The sequence below is a fragment of the Neodiprion lecontei genome, chromosome 6, assembly GCF_021901455.1.
Source record: "Neodiprion lecontei isolate iyNeoLeco1 chromosome 6, iyNeoLeco1.1, whole genome shotgun sequence".
NCBI classification, from domain to species: domain Eukaryota; kingdom Metazoa; phylum Arthropoda; class Insecta; order Hymenoptera; family Diprionidae; genus Neodiprion; species Neodiprion lecontei.
Window position 1 is genome coordinate 3,207,067 of NC_060265.1, and position 15,602 is coordinate 3,222,668.

At 36.8% G+C, this 15,602-nt stretch overlaps 1 protein-coding gene across 4 annotated transcripts in view; it reads right to left on the reverse strand.

Moving 5' to 3' along the window:
* LOC107220653 (exportin-5) overlaps positions 1–15,577 on the reverse strand; it is a 25,168-nt gene extending 9,591 nt beyond the window's left edge. Inside the window, exons 1-10 of one of the 4 annotated variants that reach the window (XM_046743194.1) lie at positions 15,457–15,577; positions 13,498–14,231; positions 13,046–13,354; positions 10,237–11,634; positions 9,809–10,069; positions 7,175–7,298; positions 6,688–7,027; positions 6,112–6,481; positions 4,918–5,128; positions 824–1,799 (exon numbers count right to left, since the gene is read on the reverse strand). In XM_046743194.1, the coding sequence (XP_046599150.1) occupies positions 4,967–5,128; positions 6,112–6,481; positions 6,688–7,027; positions 7,175–7,298; positions 9,809–10,069; positions 10,237–11,634; positions 13,046–13,354; positions 13,498–14,184 (3,651 nt within the window). In that variant the 5' untranslated portion in view covers positions 14,185–14,231; positions 15,457–15,577 and the 3' untranslated portion in view covers positions 824–1,799; positions 4,918–4,966. Of the gene's footprint in view, positions 1–823; positions 1,800–4,917; positions 5,129–6,111; positions 6,482–6,687; positions 7,028–7,174; positions 7,299–9,808; positions 10,070–10,236; positions 11,635–13,045; positions 13,355–13,497; positions 14,232–15,332; positions 15,437–15,456 lie in introns of those variants that run through there. The other 3 variants (XM_015659325.2, XM_046743195.1, XM_046743196.1) reach the window with 3 other exon arrangements.
* Positions 15,578–15,602: the final 25 nt, after the last annotated feature.

Genomic DNA, 15,602 nt, shown 5'->3' on the forward strand with positions numbered 1-15,602 from the left:
CAAAGCTCGAATAGGGTTGTTACGAATTACAACTTTCGGGATTTCCTAATTAACTCAGTTTGTGCATGCAAAAATTTTGCCATTTTCGTATGACTGTAGTAGCGATAGCTTACATTATGCGACAGTAATGTTCATTCCAAGTAAAACTATCTCAGATAGTAAAGGAGTGGTACCTTGGCTCTTGCTGTGGCATTCCAGGAAAGTGTGGATCTCATTTGCAAATTGTAACATGAATTAAGTTTAAGCATCGATGACTGGTAGAAAAAAGTAGATTGTCACAATAAGTGAGCAAGTAGTTCTAAGAATGTCAACACATTTTTAATTCCGAGTTTTTCCAGGTTTATAACAACCCTGAGAACCTGTACCAAGGAAAGAACTACCTTGTACCTTAAACCTTGCACGTAGTGCATACAACCTTGCTCAATTGTATCGATCGGTCTATAAATTTATCAGATCATTAGTGTTTTTTTTTCATCTGTATGGTTCGAAAGAGTTCCTACGTGAATATTCCTTCCAATTTTCCTATGAGATGAGTTTGTGTGTGTGCATGTATCTGCCTGTGGCTGCGTGATGCTGGGCACATGGCATACTTTTGCTTTTATATTTCCGGGTGTCGCTTTGCAAGACTATATATTCTGTGGTCACATTGTCTCTAGTTTCAAATGGCTGTCATGACTATTGGAAGACTCGAAGGTTCATTTGTTTCCAATATAGAAAATCATCATCTTGGAATTGGGTAATCTGAGCGCCTCTATTGTTATCAAGCCACGGACATCCCCTGTATTATCACGAGTCCAATTGCTGGGATTTTTTTATAGACAGGAGTACAGATGGGAGTTCAAAAAACGTTGAACAGATATTTAAAAATTTAGTTCAACAGAGTGATAAAATTCTATTGGTGCGTAATATATGTATGTACAATTATTCTTCAAATTTGACATCAATGTCAAGGCGACGAATATTATAATTACAAAAGTGCCTTGAAGATTATGACAACTTTGAAAGTTAGATAATTACGACATATTCACTTCTTCAGCTTGACAATATTATCAGATTTACACATGTATTATTACAGTCTGCAATGAAATGAAGCCTATCGCAAATACCTTAACGGTTTTTCATTCATTTCAAATAGAAACTATAGTACAACTATGCAGAATAGAATTCAGTTGCATGAAATTAATTGTGATTCTAAATAGGCCGCACTGACTGCGGCGATACATGTATTTTAGATTCGCCCATAACCAGTATTTGTTGAAAAGTGACAAAAATACACTCGCCGCAGTCAATGCATCCCAAATGCAATCGCCGCAAGTACATACCTATTGTAGCTTCAAAATAAGACCAATAAAACGATTTATGATGATTGAAGCGTATAATAGTACTATTTATGTCTGTGTATGCTGAGGCAATAAACTGTAACTAAATACTCAATTGTAAAGTTTATGCTTTTTATGAATATATGTGTGATGTGTAATAATATGTACATATAATGAGGTTGGAGGCTAGGTCAATTGATCTATCAAAATGTGGGATCATGTACCTGAGTCACACGCGTTCTGTGTAATTATTATATAAGTTAGCTGCAAGACAGATTAACGAGATTTGGAATGGCCAGTATTCATTTTCACAGTTCTCATTTTTATTGCTAGTCCGACAGTAGAGATTAGGATACCCGCTGGACGTGTACCAAAATGGCCCATCTTTAATCACAGTAAACATTTAATCACTCAAACGTTCTTCTGCGCATCGTTCCATATTTTGACATGATTAATATGTAACATGAGCTGTGATCGTGCCTGTAATACAAATGTAAAGGAATGTTTATTTTGTATAGTGTAAATTCAACTAATATATCCAGATATGTGTGGCTAGTTTGTAATGCGAAGAATTAGATAATATATTTTTTAAAAATGCACAATCTCATTTGTATTTTCCTGCCCCCTTCCGTGATTTGAACACACCCAAAAAAACCTGTACACAATGTATCAGTAGCAATTGAATTTAGCAGGATATCCCCTCGTCTTGCTCATAGTTCAGTGAATTTTGATACGCTTACATATTATTGTCAATTTTTTTTTTCTCATTTTTTAAATACAATAAAATATAGATTGTACGTATATGTACACTGTGCATGTATAAGTAGACGGACAGGCTGAAACAACTCTGCCTAGCAAATACGACGATTGTGGCTGCTCCACACAACTTTTTCTCCTCGAATACACAAATATTACAACGTTTGCATGGGTTCAACCATCAACATGGTATGAGCTCGGGACTCACACCTGTCAAGACTCAGCACAGGTATGTATGTAAAAGCGTACTCTGCACTGAGTGGACTGTAGTAATACAAATTTTTACAAAAAATTCCGCTGACGAATAATGAAACATTCATTTTATAATATACATGTTTTATATGGGTGGGAGACCTATTGCTATCACGTGACGTATCAATATAATGAAATACGAACCTGCGCCAAGTAAAAACTGTAATGTACATGTCAAAATAATGAGTAGCATGGTGAATCGTTGATACGAGAATAAATCATGATAAGAAATAGAAATTAAACGGTAAATTGTCTACTATAAGTGCTTTTTAACGAGCATATACGTACGTTGTTTTTCCTTGAGAAAAACGTCAAGCGCTCTGCATCAATAAGAAGACATTAGTAAAATTTGTTCAACTGAATGTATACCAAATCCTATCAAGTTTAAGTTTTTTTTTTTTTGTACCAGAAGTAGCATATCACTCAGTGCAAATGAATGATGTTCATTGCTTTCTGCGCTACATCCATCATCGACTCGACTACTTTCTAGTTCTATGAGCACTAGTGCTTATAAAAACTACACAATATTCTCGTTTCTGACGGAAGGTAGCACAGAAAATAGAATTTGTTGTATGGACGCGTATAGGGACTTCTTGACTCGTGCGGCAATTTACATTCGTTGATAATAACTATTAGACTGGCAACACATTATTGTACGAAATAATATAAATCTAAACATGTGCCTTGAAGGGGTCAATTGTAGTTTTACATGATTTTTGACTCTACAATGTTTTAAAAATTAACACTTTTTGGTGAAAATTTCGTAAAAATTATTTTTAAAAGATGATGAGATATTAATTTTTGCACAATATTGAAAATGTCGCACAAGTGAATGGTTCCAATTAATTTTAGATTAAAATTTTGATCCTTGCTATATGTCTTTTTCAAACCATGACCTACCAAAAAAGTATAAAAGTGATAAATTGTAACTCTATATTTGTATCCTATTTTCAAATGATAAATTATGAAACGCAAAAGTCTATTCGTGTAAAAGTAATCAAATTGGACTCTGCTGTTTCGTGTTTCAATTGTCTAAAAATTTGTGCACCCGAACAAAGTTTATTCTGACCACCTAATTTTAGTAAGTCAGAACTAAAGCTTACAGTGCTAATGTATAGCATACGCCGACTGAAGGACACATCCCGTATTGGCTTCATTCGCCATTGCCATTGGTCAAAAGCTGCTGGCATCAGCATTATATCTGACCGACTAAAAAGAGAGGTGTCAAAGGCAATTTTACGTAGGTGTACATTATCGAAAACAGTAGGAATATCTTTCTTCATTCACGGCCACGCGCACGCGCAACATCCACAAACATCAATCTTTAAGAAGCAATATTAGGCGCAAATGTCAAGATGCTCAGTGAAGTACGCAAACTAATGTGCAGTTAAGCGTTGTGTTATCATTTCATCTTCTTGGTGATATTCGAATCAAATTTGAAGTGCAACGGTATACATGCTTTGTAAATTCATCTAGTTCTAACTGACAGAAAGCTGTATAGTTGCTGCAAATCAGTATATTACAGCTATCTAAGCCTGTGCGGTTCGTCTGTATGTTCAAGGAGAATATAACATGACTAAAAAGGATAAAATGATTCAGTACATTTTGTACCTAGAGTTATATTCCGTAAAAGGCACGAATGTAGCAATATTCGCACAATATATTGACAAAAAAAGATATATTTTGAATTCTAATTGCAATTCATTGCACTGGGTCCTAATTTAAGAACTACATCTCCAATTAACATTCTGCAAAAGCTACATCTGATAACATTAAAAAGAAACAGAAAACATAAATTTTGTGCAACTGTGACACATTAGCCAAAATATGAGACACCAGTGACAAACCACTATCATTTTTCTTTGTGCAAGGATGTCGAAAATTTCACGTAATTTTATTTACCGTTTAATAAATAACTATTCCTAAAAGTTGAAAGTATATTTCTGAAAAAAATATTTCTATTGCATTACCATTAGTAACAATAATGGTACAATTAACGATTCAGCTGGACTTGTTTAATAGTAATTGTTAAATTTGTACCAGAACCATTCAATTTACAACATTGTGTGTCAAGACAAAAACACAGTGCCTTTATAGAAGACACAAATGAAACTTGTAAATGAAATTCATCATCTCGATTCAACCAATCTGCTGAAATGCACATATCATGCATTACTGAGTGTAATCTCTGACCATTGACAATTTCAGATCATGTGAAACTATCAATAAAATATGTTTGCATTATGAGTAAATTACTTATAATTCAATAATTCAATATAATAAAGTATATTAATATATTACAGACATTATCTTTTCAAAATAGGAACGTACATGTACGACATATGCCACACTCATGTAAAAAAAAAACAAAAGAAAATAAAAAAAGCAGAACTCAATATGGAATTCGACCTTCAAGCTGTACTCCGGCAGTCAATTAACTAAGACAGTATAATTATCAACTATTTCATATTTCTATGATTAAATAACGTGGAAACCAGACGCTGTTGTCGTGTGTGATAACCAATCTTGTAAACGTTAAGATTGTTCTTACTTTCAAATTATGGATTTTTTTACAACAATTCATACTCACACAATAAATTACTCCATGCTCGAGAGATGTGGCGATCATGAGCCATGTGCTACGTGGGGCTTGCAAAAAGTGCTGTGAGGCCTGTTTCGGACGGACCTTTCGATATATCGTCGACACGAAGTGGCCGTGGCTTGCCAGGGACATCCAAGCGTGGGAGATTATCAATTTTGACTTCTTTTCGAAACAGTTGACCCATGCTCCTACCTATCAACTGCAATAAGAGTAAACAGTTGGTTGAAGCTCACAAGAGAAACTTTTGACTTAAGGAATTAGTGTAATGCTCCTTTATTTCTATATATGTGTAATTAGCAACAATGAACAGTGATACTGTGATTGGTTTCTTCCATCTGAATTCAGGTAACTTTTACATCGCTGCCAAGCAACAGTGCTATTGCAGCCAACTATTGGTTTTTCACAATCTAATGTGACATTGCCGTATATATTACCAAGAAATTGGACATGATTAGCTGCAGCACAAAGGGAAAGCGATTTAAAATAATACACATTATAACAAATAATGGGAGACTAAATGAATTGCTTAGGTGTCACATTGAAATTTGATTCGAAAAGTGAATCTTATTGTATGAGATTAGGTTAGATAGGATCGTAGCATCTAAACCGGGTTAGTATTCCATTACTACCTGGTCTGCCAGTATTGAAAATCTAGTGGGGAAGACGCAGAGATAACTAACAATCTGAAAGTACGACAGACACAACAATGTCACCAGTATTGAATGCGAATGACAGGAACTGAAAGCTGTATTACAATTCATCTACATACGTTCGTATTCTTTTTCACCCATGATTGAATTATCATAATGGGCCAATGGCGTATTTTAATAATTTCGATTTATTTTGAGGTACTTACATGGAGTGCATTACCAAACTGTCGAGTTTTGAGAAGAATTACTAAAACAAATTGCCGGTAATCTCATTTCTAAACTGTCTATGATAAATCGAATAAGAATTTGCATTTTTCGGAATATTTTATCCTCATTTCGTTTTTCGAACTACGAGGCTAATTTTTCACTGATTCAGCTGCAATGCTCATCTCTCTCATGTTACAATTGTGTTGTCAACGATCATACATATACTCATTGTCAGTGACACGAATTGCCCAGAAATATAATCTACCCTGGGACTCAGTCTATATAAGATGTTTGTTATGTGTAATAAAAAATTTAAGTATCTCACGTGATTCGTGATTTTCTTGAATAGATCCTTCTTTCCCTTTTCGACCTTGTTTCCTTTGGTGCTGACGACAGTCATCTTTTCATCGAACCTTTGCAAATCAGCCGGGTTGACGCCTGGTATCTGTTGCATCACCTCAATTATGTTTGGAAACTTGGGCCTCAGACACTCGTAAATCTGTGCTCCTAGCGTTATAAGAGACCCCTGGTTAGCCTCATGTTGCCCGTGAAGTTGAAGTCCTTGGAGAACGGCTACCATAACATGGGCAGCCATTGCTGGTGTAAGACTTCCATCAACAGCTAATGCTCGCACAATTGGCCCAGTGAGGAGAGTTGCCTTCAAGCTTGCATTGGAATCGTTCCACGATAATGCGCTAAATGAATGCAAGGAGGTGCTGAATTCACATTTGGGTGTGTACAAAGACACACAGAGGTATACTTATTTGCGATATACAGATCTTGATCATATATGCTACAACGAACGATTCACGAATATATTTTGAAACCATTTTCACAAGAAATTAGTTAAGCAAGTTGTCATGATGATACATGTTGCAAATACAGATGGAAATGTATTTACCCCAATACGCAGAGAACAACACTGTGACAAGTTGATGAATGCCTCAGTACAAGAGTTCCAAGCTCACTGACTACCTCAGCAACGATGCTGCTACCCCTTGTGGAAGGTGTGTCGATTGCCATTCCACCGGTATCCTGTTCCATGAGGTCAGGTGGTGAAGCGTCGCTAGCTGCTCCGCCAACGAGAGCTACCTTTAGTACATCGACGAAATCTCGGGTCAAGTTTCTGTTCAACATGTCGTCGATAACTTCTTGCACGTTTGTGCAATTCTCTTCATCTAATCCCCCAGACTCGTACAACTGTGTCATGTACTTCCACTTTGCTGTCAATCTCTGGCACACTGTACAAATATAAGTATCTCTCAGTTATTTCTGATTTATTGTCATTTTTCTTGTTGTATAATTCTGTTTAATTCTACGCTATGCCCTGAATGCTGCATCATTCAGTTACATGTACAGATGTTATGCAAGGACATTGTGTAACTCACTGTGAGTTGCTACGTGGGCCAAGACAGGGATGAGAACAGTTTCGTAGTACGCTGGTGGACATGAGTAGATAAAAGGCTTCATAAACACCCGAATAATCGGACGTAGTCTGTAATCTGGAATAACCTGAACCCATACAATGTTAATCATGTAGAACACGCCTGTTATTGTCAGTATTGCACCATCATTGAGATTAAAAATGGGATATGGAAAAAACTTGAGAAGGTCCTCAGCTAGTAAATCTGGGATCCAGCAGTATTTACTCTATTATAGAATCTTGGTGATCGGTCAATTAAGTAAACGTATTTTTAGTTAACGTTTCGACCCGGATATGGGCCCTCCTCAGAACGATTTATTTATTTAACTGTCAAGAACAACAAAAAAATTTTTTTTAAATAATAATACTAGAAGTACAATCAGACATTAAATATTGTAGATGTAATACTCTTAGGGCTATTATATATTATTGGTTAGTAAGAACAATTTGATTAATTGAAAAAAGAATGGCTTAAAGTGTTATTTACCTTTTTTTTATAAGTAAGTGGACTAAGATGTAGTCAAATTCACAATTTACAATTAGTGGAGACAATGTTCTTTTAGTGACGGTAGTCAATGTCAATCTTCTAGTTATTTTACATGTAGGAGTTAATAGTTGGAAGTCATTAATTAAAAAGATTAAAGAACTATGTTTCTTCACAGTCAATATGTCATTGTGTTAAAAGGTTTTTAAAGAAGGTCTTTTTAGCGGTAAAATTAATTTGCAAAGTGTCCAACAAGTGGAGGTAGGCTCTTTATGACTATGTTCCACATGTCTAACAAAAATTATTGTTGGTTGAACCGATTGGGTCAACAGGTGAATAACGACTGATGAGAGAAACAAATATGATCCAGAGTGAAGGTGAACCTAATATAAACAATTATACAGAAAAACAAAAAATATTTTGTGAAAAAAATTATGCAGAAAAACTGTGTTATGGGGACAAAAATTTTTTGTATCTAGTTAAGGTTAAACAATATTTGTTGTGTGGGCGGAGATTTGAGGTTTGTAAATATTACTTAAATGTTCAACATCTTGTCTAAGATTAACGAAATTGGTGTGACCTACAATGTTGCACATTTCTAGTAATAGTCTTTTATAATAATTGGGTTCTTCACAAAACTAAAAATACGTTTACTTAATTGACCGATCACCAAGATTCTATAATAGATTATATACGAGGTCGAGAATTCTTATTCATCAGTTTAAAATTGGATTACTTCTGAAAACATGGGCTTTATTCACAACATCGAGCTTACACACAGGAAAGCTACAGCTGATTACTTACGCCGTTGGATCCGGACAGCTGAAAAAATGTCGAGGATGAAGAACCACAGGATCTTCCTTCTTCGATGTAAGAAACAAGGAATAATGCCCAAACATTTAAATTTCTCAAAGACTCTTCTTCATCCTCGACATTTTTTCAGCTGTCCGGATCCAACGGCGTAAGTAATCAGCTGTAGCTTTCCTGTGTGTAAGCTCGATGTTGTGAATAAAGCCCATGTTTTCAGAAGTAATCCAATTTTAAACTGATGAATAAGAATTCTCGACCTCGTATATAATCTATTATAGAATCTTGGTGATCGGTCAATTAAGTAAACGTATTTTTAGTTTTGTGAAGAACCCAATTATTATAAAAGACTATTACTAGAAATGTGCAACATTGTAGGTCACACCAATTTCGTTAATCTTAGACAAGATGTTGAACATTTAAGTAATATTTACAAACCTCTAATCTCCGCCCACACAACAAATATTGTTTAACTTTAACTAGATACAAAAAATTTTTGTCCCCATAACACAGTTTTTCTACATAATTTTTTTCACAAAATATTTTTTGTTTTTCTGTATAATTGTTTATATTAGGTTCACCTTCACTCTGGATCATATTTGTTTCTCCCATCAGTCGTTATTCACCTGTTGACCTAATCGGTTCAACCAACAATAATTTTTGTTAGACATGTGGAACATAGTCATAAAGAGCCTACCTCCACTTCTTGGACACTTTGCAAATTAATTTTACTGCTAAAAAGACCTTCTTTAAAAACCTTTTAACACAATGACATATTGACTGTGAAGAAACATAGTTCTTTAATCTTTTTAATTAATGACTTCCAACTATTAACTCCTACATGTAAAATAACTAGAAGATTGACATTGACTACCGTCACTCAAAGAACATTGTCTCCACTAATTGTAAATTGTGAATTTGACTACATCTTAGTCCACTTACTTATAAAAAAAAGGTAAATAACACTTTAAGCCATTCTTTTTTCAATTAATCAAATTGTTCTTACTAACCAATAATATATAATAGCCCTAAGAGTATTACATCTACAATATTTAATGTCTGATTGTACTTCTAGTATTATTATTTAAAAAAAATTTTTTTGTTGTTCTTGACAGTTAAATAAATAAATCGTTCTGAGGGCCCATATCCGGGTCGAAACGTTAACTAAAAATACGTTTACCTAATTGACCGATCACCAAGATTCTATAATAGAGTAAATACGAGGTCGAGAATTCTTATTCACCAGCAGTATTTAGTTAATTGATTATATGCGCTATCAACGTATGTAATTATTCAACAAATATTTACCTCCATATTGGAAAAAACGGAGTTGAGCAGAGCGGGCGCAAGACCAGACAACTGGTAGAAGTCACGACCAATTGTGTGACAACCACTTCCCAACATGTGGTAGCAGTTGTCATGGATGTTTGTGAGAAAAGTCTGCATCTTGACTACGGGGGCAATTGTGGTTTGGTCAGAGTCTGCAAGATTGTTGTCATTGCTAGAAGAATTCAACCCCAAGAGATTGGATTTTTCTGATTCCAAAAGTCCGTGAGCTGATCTGTATCCCTAATACCCGGGTACATACATCGTTATTGAGGCACATACAGACGAATAGACATGAGGATTGATGGAATTATTTACTATTAAAACTAGGTATGTATTAAATTGTGATTGAATTCAAACTTTATACTCTTCTCGAATAACTGTTATTGCCATCGACCTTGTGCACCAACCTCAGATAACACAGCGAGAGCCTCGGATGTAAAAAGTGCATTCATAGCTCTGATGAGAGCAAACAGTGTTGGCAGTAGAGGAATCACATGTGGACTGGCTGGATTTCTGTACACCGGATTGCCACTCTCACTCAGTGCTGCTAAGAAGCCCCCCCTAGCTGCCCGGTCGGGATCTTCAGGTACGGAGCAACGTTTTACAATGCTTAAAATTGTCGCAATGCAAAACACGAGATCTGCACGGTTTTTTAATGTTCGTTCTCCCAAGTTATTTTCAACTGGGTCACAATTTAAACCGACAAATCGTATAAACTCTATGGGGCCTTTGAAGGCCTCGGCACCAAGTGTAAGGAATTGTGACTGCCCCTGGTTGATAACTTCTGCAACAAAGCGTGTTTGCCTCTCGTAGTCACAGAAATGATTAGATATGAGCAGCAAAGCTTCATACAAGGTGACGCTTTCCATCTTAGTAAGCTGACTAGGTTCCTGCACCAAGCCCAGAACTGTAGTATGGATTTGTTCGAAAACTGGGAGAAGCAGTAGTGGATATTTCAATCCAATTTTGACCATCAAACTTGCGGCGTGACGCCTGACGTTCTTAACAGCCCTCGACCTGTTATCTTTGGTTTCACCTTGTCCCTCAAATACCAATGCAGCAAATATTTTTTCCAACACACGTGGAAGGATGGTCACACCAGGCATCTCCATGGACCCGGTCGACATAGAAAGGAAGACAAATAACCCACTCACACATGACAGTAGAGCAGATAACAGCCATGGGTCTAAGGGTGAATAACTCAGGCATAATTCCAATAGCTGAAGGCCGGTCTGCACACTCGGCCGTTCGCTTACGTGTAGTATCCTCGAGGACACAGAATCTAATGCCTGGGCAAGTGCCTCCCACTCCAGATAGACTGGGTCATTTGGGTTACTCTTATACCCTAAATCCGTCAGGCCCTTTGTTATTTTGGCAGATAACCATTGCTGCACATAGGCAAAAGTGACCAAAGGTGCCACCATGGTCGCATGACGAAAACCCTCAAGGAGATCCATCCTTAGCCGATGAAAGAACACGTTAAATTCTTCTTCTGAATCATAGTCAGAGATACTACAGGTTCCATTTGTAGGTCTGCCGTTTGTGTACGATACTTTGATAAGTTTAGGTGCGGTACACTCGACGAACTTTGGCACATAGGTCAACAATAGCGGATCAGCCTTGATTTGGTCATGTTTGAACAGCATTATCCATATGGCATTAGCCATATGCGACAGAGTCAGACTTGAATGGGTGGTAAATGTCATTACGGCATCCAGATATAGATTGAAATGAGCCGGACGTACGGTCGATCCATCTTCCTTGCCCCAAAGTATACAAAGTTGCGTAGCCATGCCGGTTAATATCTGTGATAAATTAAGGATACAAGAATTGTTAAGAATGCACTTAAAAAAATATGACAGTGTCATTATTTGTAACCAACTGCATAATGTATTTATTCGTTTGTATGCATGGGAAGATCCATTGTACGTATATGTCTACATCTAGCATTTCATCATGTCAAAAATGCGAAAACACAGTTTTGAAATCAGTATATAAGACAAATTAATTAAGATAAAATTCGGATAATATTATTACAAGTCTGAGAGAACAGAGCGTAGCAGTGGGTAGCTGTGATAAGATTAGTATAGTAGAAAAGTTATTAGACTCATGTAAAGATGATTAAGATTACCCGTAGCAGTTAACCCAGTAAGTCAGAAACTAAGTTTGCAACGGTAAAGGGTGAACCTACTGAAGGGTGTGGGCAGTCGACAAAACTCGGGTGTAAAAATACGTAAAGAAGAATAAAGTTCTGTTCACAGCTAATTAATGCAAACAGTGACGAGTTTTAGGCCATTTGTAGTATTGGCATATAGAAGTGGAATTGGAAAACAATATGAAAGTTAATGGAGGTAATGTTTTCCAAGACTTTTTCAAGGTTCACGTTAATTCTACTTATGTGCTACTTTGAGACCTGATGTTAAATCAGACCTAATATGTCGTGAAACGAATTTTGTAGTATTCAATCTAGCCAATCATACAGAACATACAATAAGTAGTAAGTACTCTGATGTTACTAGGGTGGTTCTTGAAACGAATTTTGTTGAATTTTCACGGAGCCTTCGCCTAAATCAGTTCCAAATAAATATATCAAAATCATTTCAAAGCACGAATCTATATCGACTACAAACCTCGGGCAAGGGGATTGAATTGCACCATTTAAAAGATATGGGGTTTTCCATGCAAACTCAGTTAACGTTTGATCGTGACATTTTTTAGTACCATTCAGGATTTTTCCTACATTAGTACGATCTCTGAAAACCTTCCAAAAAACCTTGAAACTTTTTTTAATCACGGTAGTCACCTATGAATTTTTAATCCCATCTCAAAAATACCCTAATTGATTTTTGCAAACTAAGGAAAACAAACATTCCGCTTTCAAAGTAAAACAATTTCACCCAGATTCAGAGTGGAAGTGCATTTTTTTTTCGTTTTTGTGAAATTGTGTTTTCTAGTTTAATACCTGTTTAAAATCTATTACAATCCATGTATTCGCATCTCTGAATGACTACTGATTTTTTAAAATTCTTTTTCCAGTCCTAAAACACTCATTATTTTTTTCAAAATTTTATAACAGAATTTGAACAGGAACGAATAAATGACCCTATATGCGATTAGAATATAGTACAAGTGTGTAATAGAGTTGCACTGGTGCAAGGATACAGATGCGGGTCAGTGCAATTACTTGCATTTATTATCATTTAGTCAGTCACGTACCTGAATCAGTTTTTTTAAGAACAAATAATAATTCTCCTCCGAGTTATTTGGTCCTGATGGAGGCGCAGGCATTGTCGCAGCACTGTAAATGCATCGCAAAGCCTCTTCAGAATAAAGAATCATCAATTGCTTCCTGTCTTCCGCTTTACCCTTGCGATTAACAATCTGCAACAGACACTCTGCAGCTGGGCATTGGAATGTTGGGTTGCCGAGCAGTACACAAAGGATTTGCAATAACCGACCATCTTCTGCCATCACGTGAGCTATCGACACCCATTCCACAAATCCGGTCAAGGTAAGCAGAACAACCTGAAAACACAATGAAGTGATAAAACAACTTTTATTTGTTGCTTTTTGCCAAGAACACGCGAATTCCGAAAATGACGCAAGGGTACGTTTGAGAAATGACTCAACCTCAGAAAAGTGAAACTGGTTTGTATCAGTTTAGTTACCTGGACAACTTTTCCATGGGCGGTAGCTTCATTTACATGGCCCAAGCTGTTTGCTTCTTGGAACTTTGTAAAATGTTGTTCGATCAGTCTTAAGAAGAAGGTAAATATTTCTGCCATGTTGGTTGTCAATGCCTGATATATATCTTTTCTTCTCTGGTTTGACTCCAATGTTTGCAGTAGAGCAACATCCTCAACCAGTCTCAAAAACACCAGCAGTACCAGTTCTGTTTGGCTTTCGCCTCTGGTACAGGCATGGCTGAGCTCAGCCAAAAGTGTCGGCCACTGCTGCGGCCATTCCCGTTTGATCATTTCCACAATCACGCGGGATAAGGCATCTTTTATGTGCGTTTCTTCTTGCATAAACGGTTCCGTACCGTCTTGCAGTAATTTCATGGCATTCTCTTTGATAAATAACTTTTCGGGCTGTGACATCTGGGTCCACCGGTATTTCACACAGTGTTCCATCAGCTGTAGCCCAAAATGTCGCACGACCGAACTGCTGTTTACATATTTCTGAGCAAGGAATAGGCCACACTGGGCGCACAGGGGAGATGATTCTTTGAAACGTTCACATGCCGCGTAGGCTTCGAGGCGCTGTTCGTGTGGTATGCCAGGTGACATCATCACCTCGACGACTTGAGCTAATTCAGCCGATATCTGGGCAACATCCCCCACGCCCGCGTCCATACCTCCTTGGTTAAAGCACCAAAGGCCAGCTACTTACTTGCCTGCTACTGTAAAGAACATACCTGTGATACCTCAATAGCTTTACAAGCAGTTGCATGAAATGATGCAACAATCACTCTAAATTTCTAATGCTCCATTGTTTGCTCGCAATTACTTCTGACTTATCTAAATAAATAGGTCAATTCTCAAGAATAGAGTGGAACCTCATTTATCGAAGTCTACGTCATCTAGTTTCGCGATTATTCGAGTTCGTCTCATCGGCGACAGACACGAATATCTGCTGTTTCTAAGTGCTAATAAATATATAAGTCTATTGCAGTTGAACTTTATTTTTGTAATGCGTTCTTTCCGAAGACGTGTGTATTTGTTTGTATTTATAGTCATTGTTTAATGTTTTTGATTTAATTTAAACACACATGTCTGTTTGTTAATAGAGAAAATCGTCATTAATATTTAACATTTCTTAAAAATGTATTATTTCTTTATTTCCTGCTATCCGAATGTTTTGATTATTTGAGCTAGGATGAGTACACAACGGCTTGGATTAGCAAGATTTTGCTGTATAAATTACATGGCAATAGCGATCAAGGTGATATTTATTTACCTTTCATACCTTAGTAAACTAATTTAATTCACAATGCTGTTAAATTTCCTGAAACACACTCAACGAGTTGAACCTACATACTTATGACTTGACGCTCAAATTAAATTTCATTGCTCATTCGAGTGGTTCAATTTTACTCGTATTCACTTCATGCATACTGGGCAATAAAACTTGCAACTATATGTTTCTGTTTCATATTTACTAAAGTATGAATCCGTTTTTACGTTCACACAAAGTAAAAGACACACATGCTGTTACTTCCAACCCGCGTTAACAACTGACTCATGACTTCGTTGATGCTGATATCATATGTACACAAATATTCTATATGTACATTCGAAGATATCATGAATTTGATCGGTGGAAAATTTTTGGCTTCCTCGCCGTTTGAAAAAAAAAATAGTCAACGCGGGTCGAAGAGTCTATAATGCAAATTTCAGATAAATCTGGCTAAATTGGTAAGAACGATCGTCTACAGAGAACACGCACGATACACACGCCGCCGACCATGCCTTGACAGGTACCAGGAAACAATGAATATTACCTGAAATGTCGTGCGCGTTTTCGGCAAGCTAAGTTCAAGAATTCCTCTCGCACTCCGATGAACAAGACAGGATAACAGTCCAAATCACGAATAACATTACTATTGAGAAAAAATTGATAATTACCCCAAATGATCGTTCCGCGATGCGGCTCGCTAACGGCTGGACGATGCGTACTCGCATGTGGTGCCCCCTACGGGCGAGCTGTGAAGTTTCAATTTTAAATCACCGACATAACACCCCGCTGGGATTACGCCGAACGAAAAGGTAGG